Genomic DNA, 26,855 nt, shown 5'->3' with positions numbered 1-26,855 from the left:
TGTCCGCCTGGAGGTGGGTTGATTACTTATAATAGTCTCGGCCAGAGGCAGAGAGGGCCGGGATGAGGGCGGTGTTCATGAGCCTCCCACTTTTGTTCACAGATACTTACAGAGACCTACTGTGTGCAGGTCCTGGAATGGGAGCAGTGTGAGGCTTAGGGCCCCTCAGAGTGGAGAGTTGGACACGGCACACGCCTTGAGCAGAGGTGACCTGGAGAGCGAATGGTGGGTGTGGCAGCAGGAACAGTAATTGGGAAGTTAGGAGGAGGAGCTGGCCGAGTCTGGAGCGGGAGTCAGCTGTGTGTGCGCGCGCGTATGTGCGAGTGTGTATGAGTGTGCATGTGTTTGTGAACGTGTGCTTGCGTATGTGTGTGCGTGCGTGTGTGTATGAGTGTGCATGTGTATGAACGTGTGCTTATGTGTGTGCATGCGTGTGTGTATGAGTGTGTATGTGTATGAACATGTGCTTATGTATGTGTGTGCGTGTGTGTGTGTAGGAGTGCGTGTGTGTATGAATGTGTGCTTACGTATGTGTGCATGTGTGTGTACGAGTATGTGTATGAATGTGTGCTTACATACGTGTGCATGCATGTGTACAAGTGTGTGTGAATGTGTGCTTATGTATGTGTGCATGTGTGTACGAGTGTGTATGTGTATGAATGCGTGTTTGCGTATGTGTGTCCATGCATGTATGAGTGTGTGTACGTATGCGTACGAATGTGTACGTGTGTGTGTAATGTATGAATGTGTGCTTTGTGTGAGCATATGAATGTGCTTGTATATGTGAGCATGTGTGCATATATGAATGTGCGTATGTGTGTGCATGCATGTATGAATGTGCTTGTGCATGTGTGTGCCTGCATGCATGTGTGTGTATTATATATTTGCGTGTGTGTTTGTGTGCGTGTGCATTGGCAGAGGCAGGTGGGGAGCGAGGTGATGGTACAAATGTGGTACGCTGGCCATGCCACAGACACACCCACCTGAGATGCCTAGAAGCCAGCTCTGTGCTGGTGTTCGGGTCTGAGCCTAAGGAGGAACCCAGGGGAGCAGCTGGATTCCAGTATCCAGGGAATGAGCTGTGGGGGTGCCTTGTGGTCTGACCACAGATGTCACTGCTTCTCTACCATCCGTCTTTCATGGTAATTTTAATAGCTTTATTTTCAGCATGCCTCTGGAGGAGTATGCTCAGGGAAAGAAAGTAAACCAGCAAGGACTGAGGGCTTATTTAAAAAAATATTTTTGGGGTGGGGGGTGCCTGGGTGCTCAGTCAGTTAGGCGTCCGACTTCAACTCAGGTCATGATCTCACGGTTCGTGGGTTCAAACCCCCACGTCGGGCTCTGTGCTGACAGCTCGGAGCCTGGAGCCTGCTTTGGATTCTGTGTCTGCCTCTCTCTCTGCTTCTCCCCCACTTATGCTCTGTCTCTCTCTCAAAAATAAACAAGCATTAAAAACATTAATTTAAAAAAATTAAAAAAAAAATTTTTTTAAGTTTGTTTATTTTTGAGAGAAAGAGAGCATGAATGGGAAGGGCAGAGAGAAAGAGGGAGACACAGAATCCGAAGCAGGCTCCAGGCTCCGAGCTGTCAGCACAGAGCCCGACGCGAGGCTTGAACCCACGAACCGTGTGATCATGACCTGAGCCGAAGTCAGACGCTTAACCAACTGAGCCCCCCAGGTGCCCCTTGAAGGGCTTATTTTTAAGAGCTGGTGACTGCTAAGGAAACAGAAGAAAAATCCGACAGCTTGCTTCTCGGCCATTTGGATGGTGCTGGTCATCCAGGCTTAGGTGACGGCACGTGGTGGGGAGCTGCCTCTGTGGGTGAGATTCCTGGTGATGGTGCCATACCAGTGTCGTTGCCAGGCACAACATCCCGTGATGCTACAGGTCATTGTGCCAGTCAGTGGGAGTGAGAAAATAGTTTCCAAGACGGAACGTGGTTTATCCGGGAAGCGAGGCTGTCCTTGAAAGGCATTAGAAAGGATATGGCCCTGGGTTCAGATCCCACTTTGGAGCTGTATGGGCACGTGACTGACCTCTTTAAAGCTCTGCTTCCTCAAATATGAGCTGGGAATGGTGAATGGAGTTCGCCAATATGCACGTGTGTCCGTATATATACGTATATGTGTGTGTGCATAGGCATACACACACGTGCCAGGCACCAGTGTAAGCACTTTTGTGTATATTTTAACTCCTTTTTTAAAAAACATCTTATTTTTAAGTGATCTCTATACCCAACGTGGGGCTCGAACTTACAACCCTGAGATCAAGAGTCACACGCTGTACCGACAGAGCCAGCCGCGTGCAGCCTGTATAGTTTAACTCTTAGTCCTCACAAGCAGCATTGCGAGCCAGTAACTGTTACTATCTCTATTTTTATAGGTGAGGTACCAGAGAGGTTAAGTAGTCTGCCCAAGTGCACAGCAAGTAGATGGCCAAGCCAGGATTCGAACGGTCTGCCTCCGGATCCCTGGCTCTTCACCACTGCCCTTTACTGCCTCAGTTTGTTGTTCTGGTTAACATGGAACTACATGAAGGGTCTTCGTGTTCTGCTCGTAATGGGGGTGGGATCCGTGCATGGCAGTGGCTTCTACTGCTGTGTCACGAGCACTCTTGGTGTGGCTCTCCAGGTCAGTCCTGACAGAGCAGTGCGATCTTGCCATGTGCCCGGCCAGTCCACTGCTGTCCTTGCCGCGCGAGAGGAACCTGGTTGTCCTGTCTGCGCTCAGGTAGCTCTGGCAAAGTCTGCCAGGAGGAAAGGGTCTGAAGCCTGGGATGTAGGGTAATCTGGGAAGGTCTTAGGCACGGGACGGTGTAAAGGCATTTGGGTGGTATTTATTCCACAGGCGGTGTCATTGCCGAGGCAGCGTGGGGTGCCGGCCCTGTGCCCAGGAGGCAGGACACACCCCAGCTGTGTGACTCTAGCACATTCACCTGTCCGATGAGGAGGCAGCGTGGCGTTCTGGCAGCCCATGCTGTTTCCGTAACCTCTACCCTGCGGCACGGCGTGCTCCCGTTGGTGGGCCAGGTCCCCTTGGTTTAACTATATATGCCACAGGGCCTACCCTCACTTGCAATGAAATGCTTGTGAAGATGCCATTTGAAGGCGTTAGGATTTTGCGTTCTTTCCATTTCCTGGCCACTGAATCATTCTTGGAGAAGTCATGATGTTACACATTTTATTAGAGGTGTAAATCACAGAACAGTTCCTTGACCTCAGCAGTTTATAATCTGAATGAGTCATCAATAAAAGCAACGTTAAATAAAACTAAACTGTTTGGGGTGATGGGAATAAAGATCGCCGTAGCAGATGGAAAGTTCCCTTTAGGGAGAATTAGTTTTCTCCTGGCGGACCATATGCCACAAGAGAAGAATGTGACTTTCTGTAAAAGCCAGGCAGCACACATTGATTGAGTGCCCGCTGCATACAAGGCTGTGTATCTGGCACTCGGGGATGAGATCTTCAACGGTAATAACAGGGACGCTGCTGTACAAGCGTACCTCCACGGCTTATGGGAGCAGGGAGAAAGGGTGCAACACTCTGGGGACCCTGAAGGCGGACACAGAGGAGGTTACAGTGAAGGATGAGTGGAAGTTTGCAGGGCAGTCAGGAGGAGACGGCCACTGCCAGCAGGTGACCACAGTGGTGTGACACGGTGCGGGGGCTGGAGAACCTCAGATCGTTGAAAATGACCCGAGGAGGGGGTGGAAGGCCACAGAGAGGTTCTAATGCCAGTTCCTTGGCAAGTGTGGAGGAAGGCCTTGGGGACAGCAGAGACAGAAACGTGGAGTGGTAAAAATGGATGAGATGGGTGCAGCGAACCTCCGAGGAAGGAGGGTTTTCACACGAGGGAAGAATAAAAGTGAGAGGGCTGTGACGGCAGTCAGGGGATGCCAGGAGGGTGCTGGCTTCCCTCCCACCCCCGGCAGAACGTGCACCTGGCAGGGAAGTGGCGTGGTCCCAAGAGAGCCTGCTCTGCTCTCCCGTGTGCGGGAACTATGCGGGAGAGTCACGTGGGGCAGCGAAGACAGTGTCGTGTGGGGAGGCTCTACTGACTACTGAACACATTGAGAGGAAAAAAGTCAGAGGACCAGGAAAGTGAGGATGAGAATCTTCGGGGCGAATGGTGACCTGAGGGCCTTGCCTTTGGAGCCTGGCCAAGGGTGGCAGGAACCAGGCCAGGGTGGGGATCGGCCTCGAGTGCGGGAATGTACTCTGGGATGGGGTTTTCCCGTGCTGCTCCAGCGGGGGCTTTGGAGCTCTGTCAGCACAGCCTGGCAGGCTGGCTTTACCAGGCAAAACCTCGGTAGAGCGTGAGCACTGAGCCTCTCGGCTCCCTCACGAAAGACCGACCTGCTGGGGTAACTGACACAGCCCCCGAGCCTATGGAAAGGTCAGGACTCTGATTACAGGCATTTATTTGGCTTCTGGCCTTGGGAGGTTTCCCGGGTGGCAACGTTGTGCAAGTTTTGCAGGAACTGACTCTTTCTAGATCCTTCCTCTCCAGCGCAAAGACTTTGATTCCTGAGTCGGCAAAGACCGACTTCCCTGTGGTCGGTAGGATGGGCATTTGACGGTCAGGACGGGAGTAGTGCTTGTCTCGTTCTTTTTGCTAATTCTTAGTATGTTGCTGTCTGGTTTTATTTATCCTGTCCCTTCCCCCCACCTCTCTCCCTCTCCCCCTCGTTCAGAACCAGACTATCAGGTGTACCTGAATGCTTCTAAGGTCCCCGAGTTTTCCGACGACCTCACGGAGCTGGAGTGCCGCATAGTGGACATGAAGAGCTTGCAGGCCAGCGTCCGTTTCACGGTGTCCTGGTACTACAGGGTGAACCGGCGCAGCGATGACCTGGTGGCCAGCGAGCTGCTTGCAGTCATGAACGGGGACTGGACGCTGAAGTACGGAGACCGGAGCAAGCAGCGGGCCCAGGACGGAGACTTCATTTTTTCTAAGGAGCGTACGGACACGTTCAGTTTCCGAATCCAAAGGACCACAGAGGAAGACCGAGGCAGTTATTACTGTGCTGTGTCTGCATGGACCAAACAGCGTAACGACAGCTGGGTCAAGAGCAAGGACGTCTTCTCCAAACCCGTCAACATATTTTGGGCATCGGAAGGTAGGCGCGTTAGTCTTGTTCAGGGACGGTCTGTTTTCTCGTTTGGGCCCGGGTCATCCCACTGCGCGTTTTTACGTGCCCGGCCCACCTGCAGGCTCCCTTGCCGCCAGGAAGCCCAGAGAATGCAAACTCGAGTGACTACTGCATTTATCAACAGCGTGAACCCCTTCAAGAGGCTGATGCTCGAGGAGGCTCAGTCCCGGGGAGAGAGCTGGGGCTGGGTGGGTGGTAGACGCTCATCTCGTAGGTGCCCGCAGTGTGGAGGGGCTCCGCCCTTGACACTTGCTCTGCTGGGTGGTCTGGGGTGTTTGGGGTGGGTTCGTGTCTGCGAGTTCCTGCTGGATGCAGGCACGTTTGCGGTGCCACAGATGAAAGGGCAGCCACGGGCCACTGCACCTGCCCCTGAGGCGTCGGTCATCCATTCAGAGAGATTGTTTCTGGGGAGAGGTGACAAGAACTTGGGGGAAGCAATTTTGTCTGCCTTGGGACGCCCGACTCATCAAGTCCTCCACTGCAGGGAGCCCAGGCTTCCTAGGTCCCCCTCGCGCCCGAGGTGTTACGTACCACATGCCCTTCGACACACCTCAGTTGACTGGTTGCCACCCCCTCCGTACTACACGCCCCCCCCCCCCAAACTCAAACAGGCCCCTCTCAGACTCCGTGGGATCTCCTGTTGCCTGAAGCTCAGCTTGGAACATTCCTTTCTCTTTCCCACCTGAAACATGACCAGCCTCGCTCTGTCCCCTGAGGCCGCTGTTTCCCCTGGGGTCTCCTGAGTAGAGGGGTTTCCTCCCCACGCACCTTCTACAGCAGGGCCTATTCATCAGCTCATGCCACCCCTTCATTGGACTCCTGGTCCTCATTCCTTCTGGGAAGGGAGGCACTTTTGTTTCATGGCCACACCCTCCAGTCCTCTTACTGACTTGCTAGCTTCTCTCTGCGTACAGCACTGGCCCACACTTCGGCTGCACATTGCAAACACCCGCGGAGCTTCCAAAAAACCCTGATGCCTGGGACGCCTGGGTGGCTCAATCGGTGAAGCGTCCGACTTCGGCTCAGGTCATGATCTCGCGGTCCGTGAGTTCGAGCCCCGCTGTCTGTGCTGACAGCTCGGAGCCTGGAACCTGCTTCGGATTCTGTCTCCCTCTCTCTGCCCCTCCCCCACTCATGCTCTGTCTCTGTCTCTTTCTCTCTCTTTGTCAAAAATAAATAAACGTTAAAAAAAAAAAAACACCCTGATACTTAAGTCCCCCAAGGGGTCCTGTCTTAATTGGCCTGAGGGTATATGCAGTCTGGGCTTTGGAATTTTTAAATGCTTCCACGCCACTTCTCCTATGTGGCCAGGGTGGAAAAGCCTGGTGAAGATAAACCTTTCTGTCTCAGTCCCCTGCCCTCCTCCCGAGTCATCGTGTCCTCTGTGTGGCTTGGTCATTTCCTCCCACGTTCACACCCTACACTAGACCGTCTGAGTTGTGATCACCAAAAACCTTCCGCGCCCTCCATTCCAGGCATTCTGTTCAATAAACACACCTTCCGTTTCTTCCCACCACCCCCTCCGGTACTCCCGCATCAGCCCTTTAATCCTACCGGACTGGCAGTCCATGACCTTGTATGTACTGGCCTTCATTTCTCTCTCCTGTCATAGCACCACTTGTCAAGGGCAGTCCAGTCTACACCTGTTGCCCTGTGTCATTTTTTTTTTTTTAATTTTTGAGGCAGAGAGAGAGCATAAGCAGGGGGAGGGGCAGACAGAGAGGGAGACACAGAATCCGAAGCAGGCTCCAGGCTCCGAGCTGTCAGCACAGAGCCTGACGCGGGGCTCGAACTCACAGACTGTGAGATCATGACCTGAGCCGAGGTCGGACGCTTCACCGACTGAGCCACCCAGGTGCCCCTGCCCTTTTTTTAATAGCCCCTGCTTTCATTCTGAGGTATGTCCGGGGGTGGAAGGGAGAGGGTAGATGTGCAGTCACCTCGCTTAGATTCCCAGCCAGCCGTCACCGCCCCCTTGCACGCTGAGCTCCCTTTTGCCCTGCTCTGGTTTTGCATGGTGCTCTGACCTAACCACGGGCCAGTTCAAAGCCGCCTGCTCTCCCCCCTACCTGCATTTGTCATTGGACAGAAACATTTAAACGTGTGGGCTGGCTTCTCTTTAAATCTCGGATCGTTTATGGCAGCGGAGCTCTTAACGCTGCCTGGCAATCATTCTGCATTTCCCTAATCTGTTCACTTCCCTCCTCTCCACAGTGATTATTGCATACCACCTTCTCTGAAATCCTCCTCTCCCAGCCTTACCCTCAGCTGTTTGCCCTGCTTTCTCTTTCCCTAAAGAAGCAGAAACCATCAGAGGAGAATTTCCCCACGCTCGCCCCCAGCCCAGGTCCTTGCAAAGGGCAGCTTCTCCCACCAGTCAGGCATGTGGCTCCCCCCTCTTCTGTTGTCAACATTACTACAATTTCCAGACCTTTCCTGTTGACCTATAAACGTACTGTTAGACCTCTTGTCTTTTACTTTTGTATTTTATGAAGTAACTTTTTTAATATTTATTTTTGAGAGTGGCGGTGGGGGGGGAGGGGGAGGAGCAGAGAGAGAGGGAGACAAGTTCCGAAGCAGGCTCCACGCTGTCAGCACAAAGCTCCACGTGGGGCTTGAACTCACGAACCATGAGATCGTGACCTGAGCTGAAGTGGGATGCTCAACCAACTGAGCCACCCAGAGGTCCCTTTAAAGGAATTTTTTTTAAGTTTATGTATTTATTTTGAGAGATAGAGAGCATGCATGCATGTGCATGTGCAGGGGAGGGGCAGAGAGAGACAGAGAGAGAGAGAGAGAGAGAGAGAGAGAGAGAGAATCCCAAGCAGGCTCCATGCTTAGTGTGGAGCCTGACTCTGGGGCTTGAACCCATGAACTGTGAGATCATGACCTGAGCCGAAATCAAGAGTTAAATGCTTCACCGTGTCACCCAGGTGCCCCTATAGAGTAATTTTGATCTCACTTCACCCTCCATCTTTCCGTTCCCCAAGCCCCTTGGCCCCCACTCACTGCTCTTTCTTTCGTTTTATAGCCAAAGCATTTGATTTGTCTGTACTGGGTGTCTCCAGTTCCTTTTTTCCTGTTCCTTCTGGCACCTGCCCTGATCAGGCTTTTGTCCCCGGTCCTCATGTTAAGGTCGCTAGTGATTGACATACTGCACAATCCAGTTGTTGGCTGGTTGTTGACTTAGGATTTAGTGCCGGTGATCATTCCCTCCTCCCAGAAGTACTTTGGTTTTTCCTTGGCCGTGGGACGCCGTCCTCTCTGGTCTTCCCTTGGCTGTGGGATAGTATCCTCCCTAGGCTTCCCTCCTACCTCACAGCTCTTCCTTCTCCACCTCGTTTGCTGGCTCGTCTTCATTTTCTCACACATGATCCCCCGCTAACCATACTGTATATTTTACTTATTTATTTTGTTCCTCTTCCTCTGCTAGCATATAAGGCATTCTTTGTTTATCGCCAGTGCCTGGAATATGGGAGGCTCTAAGTACTTGGGTAATTAATCAGTGGATTACCAAACTCACGGGAGAACCAAGAAAGAATGTGGGTGGCTCCGTGGGACCTCAGGAACCGGTGACACTGGACAGACACTGTATAACACACGTGTTCTGCCTAATAGGTTTGGTGCTCCCGCAAAAACCCAATATAAAAATTTCAGTTTTTAGCTAGGCAGATTATAGAATTAATAATCTTATTAAAGGATAAAAAGAATATGTTTAATTCATTTATTCATCCATTCAACCAATATTGAAGTACCTTCCGCGTGCCTGACATTGAGCTGTCATAATATAGATGACTCCTAATGTGTATATGCTTAGGGATTTCTGTTTTCACAGAGAAGCAGGGAGTACCGTGCTTAAACGTAAAGTTAGTGTAGCCATGGATACTCGCCCAAAATGTTAAAACAGTGTCTCTGTGGGAAGGACTAGAGCTACAGGTGCGTGTTCTAGTCACTTGAGTAATAACCCCATTCTGACCGAGAGCATCATATGATGAAACGGAAAGAACCCATTTCTCCCTTGCTCTGCTCCTCCCAGCGGACTCTCCCTCACCCAGCAGAACCTCAGGGGAGGGCAGGCAACTGGCGTGGCCTAGAGTCCCCCTTGGCTGTTGGGTTCAACCACGTCTCCTCCCGTCCTCTAAGCGTGAGCTCTGCCTCCTATCCTTGAGGGCACCGCAAGTCTCCCAGATTCCCTCACGCCCACCAGATCGTTCCAGACTCTTCTGCTTCATCCAGCATGGTGGCCTGTAGTCTGCTTCCAGATCCGTGTGGTTTTCTTTCCGGGTTTCCGGATTTTCTTAAGTGCTGTCCTGTGGCAGTTTGCACCTAAATTCCAATTCCCCCGTCATTGTGCTCTCAGACGTATGTCCATTTTAACCAGGCCTGTTGGAAATCACCTCTTTCTGGTACTTCGTTCCAGATTCCGTGCTTGTGGTGAAGGCAAGGCAGCCAAAGCCTTTCTTTGCTGCAGGAAATACATTTGAGATGACGTGCAAAGTGTCTTCCAAGAATATTAAGTCGCCGCGCTACTCTGTTCTCATCACCGCTGAGAAGCCTGTTGGGGACCTCTCCAGCCCCAATGAAACCAAGTACATCATCTCCCTGGACCAGGATTCCGTGGTGAAGCTGGAGAACTGGACAGACGCATCGCGGGTGGATGGCGTTGTGCTAGAGAAGGTGCAGGAAGATGAGTTTCGCTATCGAATGTACCAGACTCAGGTGTCGGATGCGGGGCTGTACCGCTGCGTGGTGACAGCCTGGTCTCCTGTCCGGGGCAGCCTGTGGCGAGAAGCAGCAACCAGTCTGTCCAATCCTATTGAGATCGACTTCCAGACTGCTGGTGAGTAGGGAGCCCTGTTGAACCACACACTGAACTAGAGAGACCCTAGGATCTTGATCCAGTGGCTTACTTTTTTTTTTTTTTAAATGGCTTTCTTTATTGAGGTGTGATTCACGTGCCATACAGTTTACCCATTCAGAGGGCATAATTCAGTGGCTTTGAGGACAGTCACAGCTGTGCAGCCATCACCACAGTCGATTGGAGAACATTTTCCTCATACGCCTACAGAAATCCCGTACCCCTCCGCCGACACCCTTCAATCCCTAGTCTCCCAGCAAGCACTCCCCTTCTTTCTGTCTCTATAAACGTACCCGTTCTGGACACTTTACATTAATGGAATATAATATATGGTCTTCATGTCTTTTTTTTTTTTTTCCACCTTAACATAGGGTTTTCTGTTTTTTGTTTGCCTGTATTCTTAATTGTTAGTGTCCTCAAGGATATCCATGTTGTAGCATGTATCGGTAATTCATCCATTTTTATGGCTGAATAATACTCCAGTGTGCAGAGACACTACGTTTTGTTTGTCTGTTTATCAGCTTGTGGCCATTCGGGTGTTTTCTACTTCCTGGACCATTGCGAATAATCCTTGTGAACATTCGTGTATCAGTTTTTGTGTGTAAAAACTACCTTTTTTTTTTTTTTAAATAGATGAACCCAAACTCAGCTATTTTAGATCCTTTAGAGAACACGGTGGAGTACAAAGAGAAGAGGGAGCTGAACCCCCAGAGGGGTTGTAAATGGCTTGCCAGAAGTGCAAGGTTCAGAGCCAAGACCCCCATGGCATCCAGTCCCATAGCTTTCACTCTTTAGTGGGTCTTTAGGGGTCCCCAGGACTGAAGGTGATGGGCACTAGTTTTGGTCCAACTTACAGAGCAGTATTTCCCCGTAGGGGATGAGCTTCTGACCTTATGCCTCCCCTTGCTTTGGGACTGGAGAAAGATTTCCCGTCAGTTAATCGAGTTACCAGAGTTGTGGTGGTATGGATGAATGAATGTACCTGTCACCAGTTCGTTAGGAATAATTATTGGTGGTGTTCAGGTATGGGAAGATCAGTTAAAACAAGGGCATTTTTGTGTCTATTTCCGACTTGATTTTATCTTTGGTTAAGTAGAATGTTTTTATGCCTGTAAGGCAGAAAGGTCCACTTTTTTTTTTTTTTTTTAATGGCATGGATACATAGAGAAATGTTTCTTTTTCATCTGTGTAATTCATGAAGCTCTTCTGAAATCTCTGGGTATGTGTGTGCATTTTGGTAGGTAGGTCAGTTAAAAGTTTTTGATCCCCAGTTTTGTTTAGGATATCAAGGTGAACGATCATCATTTGTGAGTTTAATGTTGAATGTTTTCAGTCAATCTCCCATGGATCGCAGGGAGAAATTTCTGAACGTGTACATTTATGCTCACCTGTAAAAATTCAAGTGTTAATTGAATCAGCATAGTGAATACGAGATATTTGTTGAATTAAATGATTACTTTTTATATTAAAAGTAAACTAGACCTTAAAGTTTATTTTTTTCTGTTAAAGTTTTTTTTTAGTATTATTTTGTATTAACATAAACTTTAATACTATAATGAAATTATCTTGGGGCACCTGGGTGGCTCAGTTGGTTAAGCATCTGACTCTTGATTTTGGCTCAGGTCATGATCTCATGGTTCCTGAGTTTGAGCCCTGTGTTGACATCAGCCTCTGTTGATAGATGACAGTATGGAGCCTACTTGGGATTCATTCTCTCTCTCTGTCACTCTCTCAAAATAAATTTTAAAAAAACTTAAAAAAATTGTCTTCTGGCATCTTCTAATCCGTTAACCTTTAGGTTACTGAAGAGGAAATATTGATTTAAACCCTGAAATTTGGAAAGAGCAGAGAAAGTGCAAGTTTCTTTTATTGTGTATTTGCTTGTTTGTTTTTTAATAATAGCTTTATTGAATTACGGTTAACACATTGGAAAAGTCACCCATGTGAACTGTACAATTGAGTAGTTTTTAGTATATTCACGGAGTTGCGCAACCGTCCACAATCTCTTCCGGAATTTTTCATCACTCCAGAAAGAAACTCGACTCATTAGTACTCCCCACCCCCACCCCCAGCCCCCACAGCCACTAATCTTTCTGTCTCTGTAGAGTTGCCCCTTCTGGACATTTCACATAAATTGAATCACATATGTGGACATTTGTGCCTGGCTTCTTTCATTTTACATAATGTTTTCAAGTGTCCATGTTACGGTGTGTGCCATTGCTTCATTCCTTTTCGTGGCTGAATAGCATTCCATTGTGTGGACGTCCCACATTTCATTTATCCATTCGTCTGTTGATGGACATTAAGTTGTTTCCACTCTTTGGCTACTGTGAATCATGCTGGCATAAACATTAGCGTACAAGATTTTGGATGGACATGAGGGTTCATTTCTCACCGAGGAGTGATGCTGGGTCATACGGTAGCTCTCTTTAACTCTGAGGAACTGCCATGTTTGTTTTCCAAAGCAGCCGCTCAGTTTTATATTCCCACCGGCAACGTGTGACGGTTCTAAGTGTTGCACATCCTCACCAACCCTGGTATTCTCCATCTTTTCTAGAAGAGCCAACCTGGTGGGTGTGTGAAGTAGTATTTTATTGTGGCTTTAATTTGCATTTCCCCAATGACTGTTGATGTTAGGCATCCTTTCGTGTAGCTATTGGTCATATGTGTATCTTCTCTGGAGAAATGTCTGTTCAGATTGTTTACTCATTTTTAAATTGAGTTATTTATCTTTTTATCATTGATTAGTTGAGTTTTTCATACGGTCTGGATACAAGCCCCTTCACAGATACATTGTTTAAAAATACCTTCTCCCCGTCTGTGGGTAGTCTTTTCACTTTGTTGATGGTATCCCTTGAAGCATGCAACCTTTTAATTTTGATGAAGTCCAATTTAGTTTTTTCTTTTTTTGTTTATGTTTTTGGTGTCTTGTCCAAGTAACAATTTCCTGATCCAAGGTTGTGAAGATTTATGGTTCTGTTTTCTTCTAACAGTTTTACGTTTCAACTCTTAACATTTAGGGCTATGATCCATTTTAGTTAATTTTTGTGTGTGGCAGGGGAAGGGATTCAGTTTTGCCTTGTTACATGTGAAGAACCAGCTGTTCTTGCACCATCTGTTGAATAGCCTCTTCTTTCCCCCTTGACTTGTCTTGGCACACTTGTCAAGAATCATTTACCCATAAGTGTAAGGGTTTTTTTAGACTCTCAGTTCTATAACATTGCTTTGTATGTCTGTTCCTATACCAGTACCACATTGTTTGATTACTGAGCTGTGAGGTAAGTTTTGAAATCAAAAAATATGAGCCTTCCCAACTTTGTTCTTTTTCAGATTGTTTTGGCTTTTCTAGGTCCCTTGCATATCTGTATGAATTTTAGGATCACCCATTAATGTCTGCAAAAATGACAGCTGGGACTTTGATAGGACTTCTGTTGAATCTGTAGATCAGTTTAGAGAGTATTGCCATATAACAGTACTGCCTTCCAATCCATGAACATGGTACACCTTTTTATTTATTTGGGCCTTCTTTAATTTCTGTCAGTGATGTTTTATAGTTGTCAGCATACAAATCTTGAACTTTTCATTAAATTTATCCTAAGTATTTTATTTTTTGATGCTATTGTAAATGGAATTGCTAGCTATTTATTTATTTATTTATTTATTTAGAGGGAGGGAAGGAGAGAGGGAGAGAGGGAGAAAGGGAGAAAGGGAGAAAGAGAATCCCAAGCAGGTTCCATGCTGTCAGCACAGAGTCTGACATGGAGCAGGAGCCCACGAACCAGCAGATCATGACCTGAGCCAAAATCAAGAGTTGGACGCTCTACCGACTGAGCCACCCAGGCACCCCTGGGATGGCTCTCTTAATTTCCTTTTCTGTTTATTCGTTGCAAGTGTATAGAAAGAAATACAACTGATTTTTGTATATCGATGTCAGGTTCTGCAACCTTTTATATTGATGTCAGACTCTGTAACCTTGTTGGGCTTATTATTAGTTTTAATTGTTTTTTTTTTTTGGTTGATTCCTTGGACTGTTTTAAATACAATGAAATGGCATCTGTGAATAAAGACAATTTTAATTTTTCCTTTCCAAACTGAATGCCTTCTAATTCTTGCCTTCTTCTTCTTGCCTTCTTCTTGCCTTCTTCTTGCCTAATTGCCCTGGCTAGCATCTCTAGTACAATGTTGAATGGTAGTGGCACGAGAGGATATCCTTGTCTGGTTCATGATCTTACGGGGAAAGTTTGCAGTTTTTTACCATTAAGAATCATTGTAACTGTGGGTTTTTCATAGATGCCCTTTATTGAGTTGGGGAAGTTTCCCTTCATTACTGGTTTGGTGAGTGGTTTTTTTGTTTGTTTTTGTTTGTTTGTTTGTTTGTTTGTTTTTACCATGAGAGATGGTGAATGTTGTCAAATACTTATTCTGTATCTATTGATATTCAGAGGATTATGTGGTCTTTGTCTTTCATTCATGTATCTGTTTTACTCTCTATAGGAGTTTATTCCATCTTGTTTTACATTTGTTTTTTGCTCTTCCTCTCGATTTGTTATGGGAAAGAAGGGAGACATAAGATCTTTTTATTCCTGGGTGAGGAATGGGTATTGAATCTATTTCTCAATTCTTTAAAAATCTCTGCACAACAGATAAAATGATAAAAGGTTGAAGACTGGCTTCGGTCTTAGACTGGCTAAAGTTTTTATTGTATTTAATCCATGCAGTTGTCATGGCCAGTTCACAGTTGAATTAGGAGAAGTTGCCATCAGATCCTTCCAGCACAGTGCCCTCACATCGATTGACTCCCAGCAAGCACTGACTTGATATTGAAGAGTGTTTGCTTCCTAAAAATCAGCAGCACACCATAAGAGCCATATGACAAAGAGGTCCTTCCTGGTGTCCACCTTTCTATCCTCTGGTTTGGGGGTACTTGCCTCTTGGTACGAGGACGGTGTTTCCCAAGGGGCCCTGCTGAGTCATGAATTTCACTGACCCAAAGTGTCAGGGGGAAATATGGATTAAATGTTATGGTGTTCAAGGTTTTGGCCTTTCAAAAAGGATAATACGAAAGCTCTTCTCCTTAAAAGAGAAAAAAATTTTAAATATGATACAGTAGAAAAGGAAAAGAATTACCCATAACCTACCAGACCTTGTTAATTGGTGTTGTCTGTCTTCCTAGAAATCCTCTCTTACGTGTTTTCTTCATGACTGTGACTTCAGGCCGTATATACATTTTCATGATCTGCTTTCCCGCCTTAACCTTATAAGATACGTATTTTTCATGTTAAAACAAATTCTAGGTAAATAACAACTTTAATGACTACACCTCCTAGAAAATTTAGTTAGCCATTACCCTATTGATGGACATGTGGATGGCCTACAGTTTGGGCTTTCACAAAAATACTGCTGTTGATAACCTTTTTTTAGGGGCTGGAGTTGGAACATGGTCCTGTCGGTGTTTGTATTTAAAAACTAAGTGGTCCATGTGCTTACTCTCTGCAGACTAGGAATCGGGGGACATCTAGTGACTCTGATTGTTCACTTACATTCTCTGTGCCGACGTCTGTCATCTGTGAAGTTAACCAAATTCCCTCGCAAAAACAGCATTACCACAGAAATTGACCATAATAAAAATATTTCCAAGGCTGGCATAAAGACCCATATTAACAGCAAGTTGTTGATTTCATTAGAAGGAAGTGCACCCCCGTTTATATATCACAATGAAGGCCTTTTCCCAGACCCTTGTCTGCATCGTGAGCCGTAGCACAAGTGCTCCGTTGTTCCCACAGCCGTAGCCGCTAGGGGAAATGACAACCATAACTTGTGACCTACAAGGCATTTTGGTTTTTCTTTGGACATACAAAGAAACGAAAGTGAAATTTGTCCAAATTGCTAAGTCTTCCTTTGCGGGTTCAAATTTAGAAACCTAAATCCATGATGAGGATCTTCCTGTTTTATTTTCATTTTGTGGTCTGTCAGAAGGGGGCTGGACACTTCCAGAAAGCCCCTTGGTGGAGCTCTGTTTCTAGTCAGAGAAAAGAAAACGTGTGGTCCTCACGGGTCACCTTGGCTTCTACTAACATGCACTCCCAGGGAGCCATCGAGGTAGATCAAATCCAGGCTGGTCAGGACCTGTGGGAACCGTGGCTGGGAGGGCAGTTAATTGAAGGGCAGGCCGTCCACACGTAGGTCAGGCTTCCCTCTTCTCTCTGCTTTCGTCCCTTTCCCCATGCCCGGGACCGCCATTCTGTCATGATCCCCCTGCCCTGCTCCCAGAGTTGATGCCCTCCTGCTGCCTGTGGTTCATCTGAACTCTCCCCACAACCTGCTCAGGGCTGCCCCACCCCCCTGAGCTGCCGTCTCCTCCACCCACCCTTTGCCTTTCTCCCAGCAGAACAGACCACTCTGGTCCTTGGTGTGAGGAAAGCAATCCGAGCAGTTCATCTTCCCACTCACGGTGAAGTGAAAATACAGCCTTTTCGACTCTGCCTCGTTGGTTCGCATGACCTTCACACTCTTTCTCGGTCATTTCTTGTAGGTGTTAAAAAAAAAAGAGTACTTCCTCCTCTTTGATGATCTGATTTAAAAGATAGTAATCACAATATTTTTAGCTTTGAATGAGTTTCAGAATCTGTGTCCAGGGCCATCTCTTTTTGCTTCCCAGGAAACCCAAGAGAAGTCCCATAGGTATTCTGGAACCTTCTTCAGGTTTGCCTGTTCTGAGATTTTAGAAATTAGAATAAGGTAAATACTGAGCTCTTCGGATCAGGTTGGCTGAAAGCTATATAATGCCATCACATAAAACTGAGGAGTAAAAGGAGTGAAGAGGATAGGAGCCAGATTGCAGCCATGCAAAGGGATACTTTTTTTTTTGAAGTTTATTTTATTTTTTTAATTTTTATTTTGAGAGAGACAGAGAGAGACAAAGAGAATGAGAATGAGCAAGGGAGGGGCAGAGAGAGAGGGGAACAGAGGATCTGAAGCCGGCTCTGTCCTGACAGCAGTGAGCCCAATGTGAGGCTCGAACTCACAAACCGTGAGACCATGACCTGAGCCAAAGTCAGAAGCTCAACCAACTGAGCTACCCAGGTGCCCCATATTTTATTCTTAGGGAGAGGGGGAGGGAGAGAATCCCAAGCAGGCTCCGCACTATCAGTGCAGAGTCCGACGTGGGGTTCGAACTCACAAACCGTGAGATTATGACCCGAGCCGAAACCAAGAGTCAGCCGCCCAACCAAATGAGCCACTCAGGTGCCCTGGCATACTTTTTTGTTTTTAATTTAATAAGTCACTTACTTACGTCTAGTAATCAAATAGCATAATAGCAATTATATCTACAGTCAGATGCATCTAACTGACTCTGTGGCAAATATTATGAAATTCTAGCACTAAATCCTCTTTATGTGTTCACTCTTTATACTTCCAATTTCGTTGCTCATTTTTGTGCTCACAACTCGAAAGCTTGGAGTACCTGTGCCCTATATAGTTAGCACACTTTGGGTGGCACCATCTTCTGGCCTCTGGAAGAAGGAAAAAGTTCTTTTTTTAAAGCAAACTGAAAGTCAAGGAGAGGTGTTCTCAGGAAGGTGTGCAAGACCGATCTTGTGTGGGTAGTGTTTTGAAGCAATACCCATGCTGCCTCGATTTCCCCTGACAGATTGAGCCTGTGGTGCCCGCCAGTGCCCCCTACAGTGTCGTCATTGTTGGCAAGTTGGTCTGCTCACTGGATCTCAGCCTCCTAACGGCAGAGCCCCTGTCCCCAGCACAGCGAGGCCGCTCTCCCCGTCGGGGGGCAGAAGTGTCCCCAGTCCAGTCCTGTTCCCTCTGCTCTCCTGCCACCTTGGCCTGGAGGTGACCCGCACAGAAGCAGAAGCAACCCAGGCTGTATCAGGCTGGCAGGTGGGGGTGGCCTTCGAATGGGACCACGGTTGTCATCAGAGAAGAGGTACGGGAAAAGCCAGAAGCAAAAGTAATTCTGTAGGAAGAGTTCTGTGGTGGCTGTAATGAAGAGGACGCTCATTTGACTGTGTGTGATGCACGTGTCCCTGAAGAGAAGCAAAGCCACCTTAGACCGCCACCTAGCCCAGGTCCAAGGAAGGCGGGCCACGTTTAGATGGCCATTAGAGCGCCAGGAATGGAATTTAAACACGAGTGTGAACGGGAATAATGAGGTGCCATCACTGTTTTCCAGGTCCTATATTTAATGCCTCCGTGCATTCAGACACACCGTCGGTTATCCGGGGAGATCTGATCAAGCTGTTTTGTATCATCGCTGTTGAAGGAGGAGCTCTGGATCCAGGTATTTCTCTCTGTCTTACCTCCTGCTCCATGTTGCTTTCCCTGAATGTGTCTCGTGTCTTCCCACTGTGTTGCGTAGACCTGGAGGCCAGGGATTAGACTCTCGGCTGATCCAAAATTGCCTAGCTCAGGACTTGGTACTCAGTAGGTGTTTAATAAACACTTGTCGATGGAGGCATCTGTGCGTTAGATGATTCCAGACACTGGAACATGAGCTCTCAAGGCAATCAGTGGGCCACTTCCGGGGCCAATACAAGCTGCTTTGAAACCTACCAGCAGAGTCCAGCCCCTTTCCCTGGTCTTTCATTCATTTATTCATTCAGAGATGCATTGAGTGTCTTCTGTCAACAGGTACTGGGAATAGAGGAGGCACTAGAACACTCCACGTCTCTTCTCACGGAGCTTGTCACCTGATTAAGGAGACAGAAATCACCATATAATGTAATATCAGGTGGTGTTAAGTCTGTGATGAAATACAGAGCAGAGTAAATGGGGCGAGCGACCAGGCGGTGCTATTGTTTAAATTCTTGGGAAACCTTTGTAAACCTTTTCTTTGCAAAAAATATTAGCACTGCCAACAGGACGCCTGGGAGCCGTGGGCCATCAGTCTTACACCTGTTCTGCCTGGCCCCCTTCAGCGACCAGTCGGTGTCTTCGCCTGACACTTAGACCCGCAGGGTTTGAAAGGAATCGAGCTCTGCGCAGAGACCACTGGATGCGTGGCCCTGGGGTGGGCACGGGAAGCAGGTTTTCATTCTGTATTCAGGGCAGGTTGTAAGCAACGCGAGGACGGCCTGCAGGGAAACCAGAGTGAACGGCACGATCCCTCTGGCATCGAGCAGCAGAGGCCTGGGTGGCCGCAGGCCCTCCGGCCCGCGGTTCGGGTAGCCACTACCGCAGGGTCAGCAGTTATGTTCCATAAAGGGTTCCGGTGAGAAGTATTTTTGGCCTCGTGGGAGGCCTGCAGCAGTCACCTCTGCAGCAGTCACCTCCACAGCGAGAGCAGCCACGGACAGTATGTAAGCAAATGCGCTTGGCTGTGTTCCACCGAAGCTTTATTGACAAAAATAGGTGGTAGGCTGGGTCTGGCCTGCGGGCTGCAGGTTACGGACCCCGGGACTAGCTGGTTGACACCGAATTGGTTCTTGCAGGGAGCCTCGACATGGTTGAGGTTTAGAGGTGGGAGAAAGAAGAATTGGTGAAAAAGAAAAGAAGTCCCTCCAAGCCACCAGTTGGTTAGCTCTGTTCTCAAGGTGCGGGGTAGGGTGCCTCGGTCTCGAATAAGCTGAGATGTGGACGGGGGGGGGGACAGAGTGGGATTCAGAAGTAGAAACGAAAGTGAAAGTATAAGAGGCTGGCAGGAGGAGGGGAGGTACGTCCTTTTCAGCGGTTGGTACCATGTTTACCCTTGAAGCTCGTTTGTGACACGTGCAAAAGTAAATCATGTAAATGTTCGTTCTCAGCAAATGAATGGGTCCCCGTATATTAATCATGCCCTTAATATAAGAGTCTTTTCCCCCAGGGTAATTACCGAAGCTCTAGGTGGCTGTTATCATGCAGATCACAGTTTTCCAGAACTTTGCCCCCGTGGACAGTATGGGTGGAAGATTCTGAATAATTAAGCACACGCTATAATTCAGGTTTTCCTCACGCATCCGATGGGCCGTGAAGGAATTCTCTTTTGGAAAGGACATATCACATACGTGGGCCAAGCACCAAGGCGCTCTTGTGCCCAGAAGGGGAGGGACGGGGCAGATCGTGTGGCCCTTTAGAGGCAGTGTCTTAGGTCACGTCCTCTAGAAGCAAAGCCCCGAGACAGGTGTGCAAGTGATTAATTGAAGTTGTGCGCCCAGGGAGTGAGGGAGTCCAGCCGGGCAAGGGAAGGAAGCCAGGCAAAGACGTGACTTCAGAACGAGTCTTAACTCCCCACGGGGAGTTCTGGCGCGTGGGTTGTACCACAGAGTATGGCCTCCTTGAGGTGAGGGACTGGGCTTTTAGATCCCCGCCGTCAGTCAGCCACTGTTCACGGGCTGAACACGGTTGGGGAGCAAGGGTGTTTCCTAACCTCCAGGAGGTGGCTTCCGTCAGCTGAGGCTGACCCTCGGCAAGAGGGCACGGGTGTGAGAGTGTTAGCAGTCAGCACCGTCAGCAGCTGGTCGGGGCAGGCACCGCGAGCCTCTGCTACAGGCGCTAACCCCCTCCCTGTTAGCACCTGTTTGTGGACGGTGCATGTCGTACTGTGGAGGTAGGGCTAGCGAGCGCTTCCTACGTGCGAGGTGCTGTTCTAAGCATCTTGCAGAGATAGCTAACTTAACCACGGTGAAGCCCTAATACTCATTTTACAGCTGAGGAAACTGAGCCTCGGGGAATTAAGTCACTCCTCCAGGCCACGTGGCCCGCCAATACTGGTCCAGCCCGGGAGCCTGGCCCTCCAGGCCGGCCTCAGCTCTGTGAGGCGTGGCGGGACTGGGGCACGAATCGGAGCCCACATAACGGGGACAGCAGTTGTGACTTTGCCTTCAGTAACCGCCCCGCGTCTGCAGGCGACAGCTGCACTGAGCACGTGACCATGATCCCGGGGGCCCCCTCTGCCCTGGCACCGTGAGGGCGTGAGGATGTTGACAGCACTTCCTCTGCCCCCCCTTCCCCCGGGGAGTTGGTCTTCTTGGCAAGAGATGACCCACACACTGAGAACAATCCGATTTTCTGCTCAAGTGCCACAGCGGACGAGGGGGAGGGAAAGCAGGTATTTTGAGCGTTGGCGTGGAGAGCTGTCATCCTGTGGGTAGGGAGCTGAGGTTTGCTCTGGCGCTTAGCATTTCCAGAGCAAGTTGGAAAGGACTTAACCATGTGGATAATTTTGTACAAAGTCTTGCTTTTGTTTTTTTTTCTTTTAATACGTAAGCACCTGAATACGGTTTGCCTTGACGTATCGCTATTGGAGGTCACCAGTGTATTTTCGCTAGTGAATAAATGTTACTTTTTGTTTAACAGACGTGGGGTAATTTCACATGTATGCAGAAAGCCTTGTCAAGTGAATTTGAGAGAAAACGGTGTTGGGGGCGCCCGGGTGGCTCAGTTGGTTGAGCGTCCGGCTTCGGCTCAGGTCGTGATCTCACGGTTTGTGGGTTTGAGCCCCGCATCGGGCTCTGTGCTGACAGCTCGGAGCCTGGAGCCTGCTTCGGATTCTGTGTCTCCCTCTCTCTCTGCCCCTCCCCTGCTCACGCTCTGTCTCTCTCTCTCACTGGCTCTGAGAGGTGAATAAACATTTAAACACAGAGAGAGAAAACCGTGTTTGTGGCCTCGTGGTCCTTTCTTGCCTGCTGGATGTGTCCCAGTTCTGACACTGCTGCTCCACTGGGAACGGCCAGAGGAAGAGGTCAGGGGCTCATGGCATGTGCTCTGACTTCACACCCTGTGAGCATTGCCTCTTGTACCAGTCTTCTTTGTCAGATGCCCATCTTCATTTATTTGACGCTGTTAGAGCCCTCGTTTTGCAGAGTACTTTAAGGTTCAGTAGTATTCCTCTCTGGGACTGTTAAGTTGTGTTCAATTTTCTCAGTTTGACGGTTTTTTTCCCTCTTGTCTGGAACTTGAGTGCTTCGGCCGGGGAAGAAAAGGACTGAGAACAATAAAATCTAAACTGTTGACACTGAATTGTGTACCGGTCACTTTACGTACCTTTTGTCTTTGACCGCGGTTAGCGGCCTCTGGGTCTGGGCTCTTCTGCCTGAAATGTCAAGGAACACTGCTGTGGGAGATAGTTTGGGGTGCCCGTTGGACTGGGCAGTGGCAGGATAGAGAGGGCAGATTCTGGGGGTGCCTGGGTGGCTCAGGCGGTCAAGCATCCGACTCCTGCTCTCGGATCGTGGGTTCTCGCACCACATCGGGCTCTGCGCTAACAGCAGCCTGCTTGGATTCTCTCTTCCCCCTCTCTGTCTGCCCCTCCCTTGCTCACTCTCCCTTTGCCTTTCTCTCTCAAAATAAATGAATTAAAAAAAAAAGAGGGCGGAGTCGGGGCGCCTGGGTGGCTCAGCCAGTTAAGTGTCTGAGTTTGGCTCAGGTCACGATCTCACGATTTGTGAGTTCAAGCCCTGCGTCAGGCTCTGTGCTGACAGCTCGGAGCCTGGAGCCTGCTTTGGATTCTGTCTCCCTCTCTTTCTGACCCTCACCCGCTTGTGCTCTGTCTCTCTCAAAACTACATAAATGTAAAAAAAAAAAAAAAAAAAAAAAAAAAGAGGGCAGAGTCCGCAGCTACGCTCCCTGGGTAAAGCCACACGTTCTCCCGCCCCTGGCTCTGTGACCTCGAATAAGGTATTTGGTCCCGCCGTTGAGCGGGCAGTGTGACAGAGCCGTCATCATGGGGTCGCGAGGATCCAGTGAGACCCAAGGCATACAGGCCAGCGCTGGCCCCTGGCGAGGTTACGCGCGTGTTAGCCTCGTGTGGTGTTTCCGCCCGTTGCGCTGACCCAGGGTTTTGGCGTGGTCTGTAATCCACAGACGACATGGCCTTTGACGTGTCCTGGTTCGCGGTGCACTCCTTCGGTCTGGACAAGGCTCCCGTCCTCCTGTCTTCTCTGGATCGGAAGGGGATTGTGACCATGGCCGAGAGAGACCGGAAGAGCGAGCTCAGCCTGGAGCGTGTCGGCGTGCTGGAATTCTTGCTGCGAGTCCATGGCTCCGAGGACCAGGACTTTGGCAACTACTACTGCTCCGTGACCCCGTGGGTGAGGTCCCCAACAGGCTCCTGGCAGAAGGAGGCAGAGATCTACTCCAAGCCCATCTTTGTGACTGTGAAGATGGATGGTAAGGAGGACGTCCGGTTGTGTCTCTGGGCTGTGCGGCGGCCGACAGGGTCAGGTGGCCGCCCTTTGAGGAATGTGCCACCCAGCACCCGGCCCTCTCTCTCTCTGTAGACCTGCCCTGGGCCGGCACGCAGAAGGAGGCCTTGCTGCTACCCCAGGTGCGGCATCGTGTGCCCAAGCCGCCACCGGGAGGTGGTGGTTAGGACTTACCGGAGAGACGTTTGATGGTTTCTCCGAATTCTGTGCAGACCCCTTTCCCTGTCACAGGGCTGGCATGGATTTTGCCAGGCAGAGCCAGAGAACGGCATCGAGGGAGCGGGTTCAGGGCCCCGGGAGAGGCGGTGAGTGGGTTCCTGCCCCTCCTGCCCTCTTGGTTTTGCTTCTTGGAAAAGGGAGGATCCAACTGGTGTCATTAGCATGCAGGGGGTTCTCTCCGGAACCCTGGGACGAGAAGGGGGCTCCCTGCCTTGTTGGCCCACACCGACCTCCAGAGTCATTCTAACTAGGTGGTCGGAGGGTCCCCTTCCCACCCCTCTGTTCCCCGAGCATCCCAGAGCGGGGGCAGCTGTTCCTGGGCTAATGAGAAACCTGTCTTCTCTGCAAAAACTTCAGAGTACACGTTAATGGAGAAATTCCCCAGAGAGAATTAAAGTCCCGGCGCCTCCGAGGGTTAGGGGAGAGCTTTGAGTGGGTGTCCCTGAGGAGATGTCAGTGTGGGGGAGACTGGAACTGGAGCCCCAGCTTGTCCACGGATGCCTTAGCCTCTGTGGCGCTCTGTCTCCTCTGCCGTACGATGGGCTCTTCTGAAAGGTGAGCGACATTAAATGCCAGCTGCCAGCAGGCGTGCTAGCCCCCGCGCAAAGAGTGCTGCTGCTTCTGGGAGAAGGGACTTGGGATTTGGGGGTGTGCAGTCCGTACCGTGTCTGTGCATTCCTGAAACTTCGTCATTTATCCCCTGTTTGCATCGCAGAAATTCCTTGCTTCAAGTAGCTCCATATGAAAAGCCAGATTTCCTGAACAAGGGAGGGAATTATTCACTTTCCTGGATAATCGACTCTAGTGTTACTTAAAATAGCCCCGCTAGTACACTTCAGTTATTCGATGCACAGAATTGATGTATGAACAGTGTTGTGTGTTATTTTTTTTTCTTTTAAGGACGCATCTGCTGCTGAATGTGTGGCGCCCTTATACTGACTTTTAAAAATCAGTCTCCTGCCAAAACCCTAAAAAGCAAGCTGACATTCAGAGACATCAAACGAACGAAATCTTTCTCCCGGTTTTTTGTTTCTCCCCCACAGAACGGGCGGGGTGTCATCTGCTCACTTTGTGGGCAGATAAGAGGGCTCCTGCCTGGAGCGCTGCGCTAGGTGCTGGGGACAACTTGAGTGCGAGCTGGGCCCCACGGGGACACCCGCTTGGGTGGGGAGGGGAGGGGAGAGGAGGGGGCAGGCTTCCCGAGGCCGCCTCCTCGCATCACTGACCGGCATCCCCCTGTTCCTTCCCTCCAGTGCTGAACGCCTTCAAGTACCCGCTGCTGATCGGCGTGGGCCTGTCCACCGTCATCGGGCTCCTGTCCTGCCTCATCGGGTACTGTAGCTCCCACTGGTGCTGTAAGAAGGAGGTCCAGGAGACAAGGCGTGAGCGCCGCCGCCTCATGTCCATGGAAATGGACTAGGCCACGCCGGGGGAGCCGCGACAGGGGCGGTCTAGGAGCGACGGGGCGGGAGGAGGACCGCGATCTTTTTCACGCGCAGTGTGTGACACTAGAAACCAGTCCTCTCCAATCTCAGGTGGGACCGGGCGCTCTCTCCCCCCCGCATGTCAAGTTCTGAGCGCGGACACGTTTACCAGCCCACGACTCTTCTTCCCACGGCACTTTCTGGTAGAACAATCGCGTGTGTGTGTTCCCGGCTGCGGCTTTTTAATGGTTACCCTTTGTCTAATTTTTTTCTCCTACCGGTTTATAGATCTCTGACCTGTGTGTGTTCGTATGTTTGGTTTCGAGGGGTCGCGGTGAGGAAGGACGGTGGCTCTCAGAGTTCTTTGTCTTAGGTGAGGACAGAGCTGCCCGCCGGGAGCCAGCTTCCGTGTCAGGCCAGTGTTAGGAGGGCCGCTAGACGAAGCTGTCCGCCCCGGCCCAGCGACAACACAGACCTGTGCCGCAGGCTCATTCGTGGCTTTGACCACCCTACCCACCCCATATTTTCAGGGGTTTAGACATTTGAAATCTAAACTTGCAGTATGTAACTTCTTACTGAGCCCAAATGCTTTTTTTTTCTTTTCCTTTTCCTCTTTTTTTTTTTTTTTTTTTTGCTTCTCTGCCCCCTTTCCATTTCTTTCGTATTTGCTTTATGTGAGCGTGCTGAAATGGCCCTGGAATCTAGAATTTGGCTCCCCACCAAGCACCTTATCTTGCCACCTTAGCCTTAAGAATGAATATGAAGAAAAATACACAGCCACCTCTGTCCGGGGCAGTAAGAAGGTCCTCAAGGAAGACGAGGTTGGGGACGAGGGAAGGAGCAGGCCCTCACTCCGATGGTTCTGAGGCCGCCGTGCCTCAGGGGGCCCCAGGGAGCGCAGAAGAGGGTCCTGGGGGGTCAGCTGTCCTCGGCTCGGGCCAGGAGTGTCGGGGTGCCGGGGCTGTGTCTGGAGGAGGACGCCACCTCCGTCCCCCTCTCCTGCCCTTCGTGGGAGGCGAAGGCCTCGGCCGCCGAGGGACACCCACACGTGTACCCCACGTCCTTCGTGGCTGCTTGGGCTCCTTAATGTGAAGGTGTATTGCTGCTTTTGCAAGACTGACCGACTTCACAGAATCAGAAATTGCCTGGAAGAACCGTGCATTTTCCATGACCTTTTCAGCCCTTCAAGTCTTCGTAAGACCCCCCGCCGGGGGTCAGCGAGCAAGGGTACGCTTTGTGGTATGTTTGCTTTCCTGTTAGGAACACGAAGGAAACCAGCAATTTACTGCCGTGTGAACAGCCTACAAAGTAGATCTGAGAGCAATCCGTTTTGCCCGACTGCTCGTACCCGGAGTAGGACGCAGACCAAAAGAGCTCCTCTGCTCCCCGAGGCATCTGCCCCTGCATAGCACTGGCCTTTCGGAAGCATCCCAGTGGGCTTTCTGAGGCTCACTGGTGAGTCATGCCCCGCACTGCAATCCTCTGCGCTTTCATCCTGGCTCTGACAGATCTCACGCTGCTCTGTCTTCCGAAGGGAAAAAAGATTCGTTTGTTTTGAGCAATAAAGTCCTACAAAATGATGGCCATTCATGTGCGGCTCTTTGTCACAAGGGGCCAGACGAGCCACACTCCCCCGCCCACCGGCTCACCATCGTCCCCGCTGCTTCCCTCCCTGCGCTGCCCACAGCCCACTCTGCCCTTGTCACTGAGTCGCCCCCAGGAGGCAGATTGCCACCCCGCTTCCCTTTTTGTCCTGCTCACCTAGGGGACCACCCACGGTAGACGCCGTGTTAACGGTAGTGGCACAAATGAGTTCCAAGCCCAGCACCTGCCCCACCCGAGCACGGGTGACCAGAGGAACAGGAGGAGGCCTTGATGGCACTAGATTCGGGTCTTTTCTACCAGTTGTTTCTTAACTATGCTATCTCAGAGGAGGTGGGTCCCAGGTGATTGTATATACGGGAACGGAAGAGGGAACACACATTCACAGGTGCTACGTTAGGGACACCAGTGCCCTTTGAGTCCACACAGTTATCACCATTAAAAGAAGATTCAGGATTGTCGTAGT

The 26,855-nt window shown here is 49.8% G+C and overlaps 1 protein-coding gene across 1 annotated transcript in view; it reads left to right on the top strand.

Annotated features, from left to right (window-relative positions):
- The window catches only part of PTGFRN (prostaglandin F2 receptor inhibitor), a 79,004-nt gene extending 52,637 nt beyond the window's left edge, over nt 1-26,367 (top strand). Inside the window, exons 5-9 of the mRNA XM_053890743.1 lie at nt 4,695-5,120; nt 9,574-9,993; nt 18,197-18,304; nt 22,804-23,109; nt 24,617-26,367. Of these exons, the coding sequence (XP_053746718.1) occupies nt 4,695-5,120; nt 9,574-9,993; nt 18,197-18,304; nt 22,804-23,109; nt 24,617-24,783 (1,427 nt within the window). The 3' untranslated portion in view covers nt 24,784-26,367. The remainder of the gene's footprint in view (nt 1-4,694; nt 5,121-9,573; nt 9,994-18,196; nt 18,305-22,803; nt 23,110-24,616) is intronic.
- The last annotated feature ends 488 nt before the right edge of the window (nt 26,368-26,855 follow it).

The sequence above is a fragment of the Panthera pardus genome, unplaced genomic scaffold, assembly GCF_024362965.1.
Source record: "Panthera pardus isolate Hobbes unplaced genomic scaffold, ASM2436296v1 HiC_scaffold_11, whole genome shotgun sequence".
NCBI classification, from domain to species: Eukaryota; Metazoa; Chordata; class Mammalia; order Carnivora; family Felidae; genus Panthera; species Panthera pardus.
The sequence above is the reverse complement of the archived record's forward strand: the minus strand, read 5'-3'. Positions and strand labels throughout refer to the sequence as shown.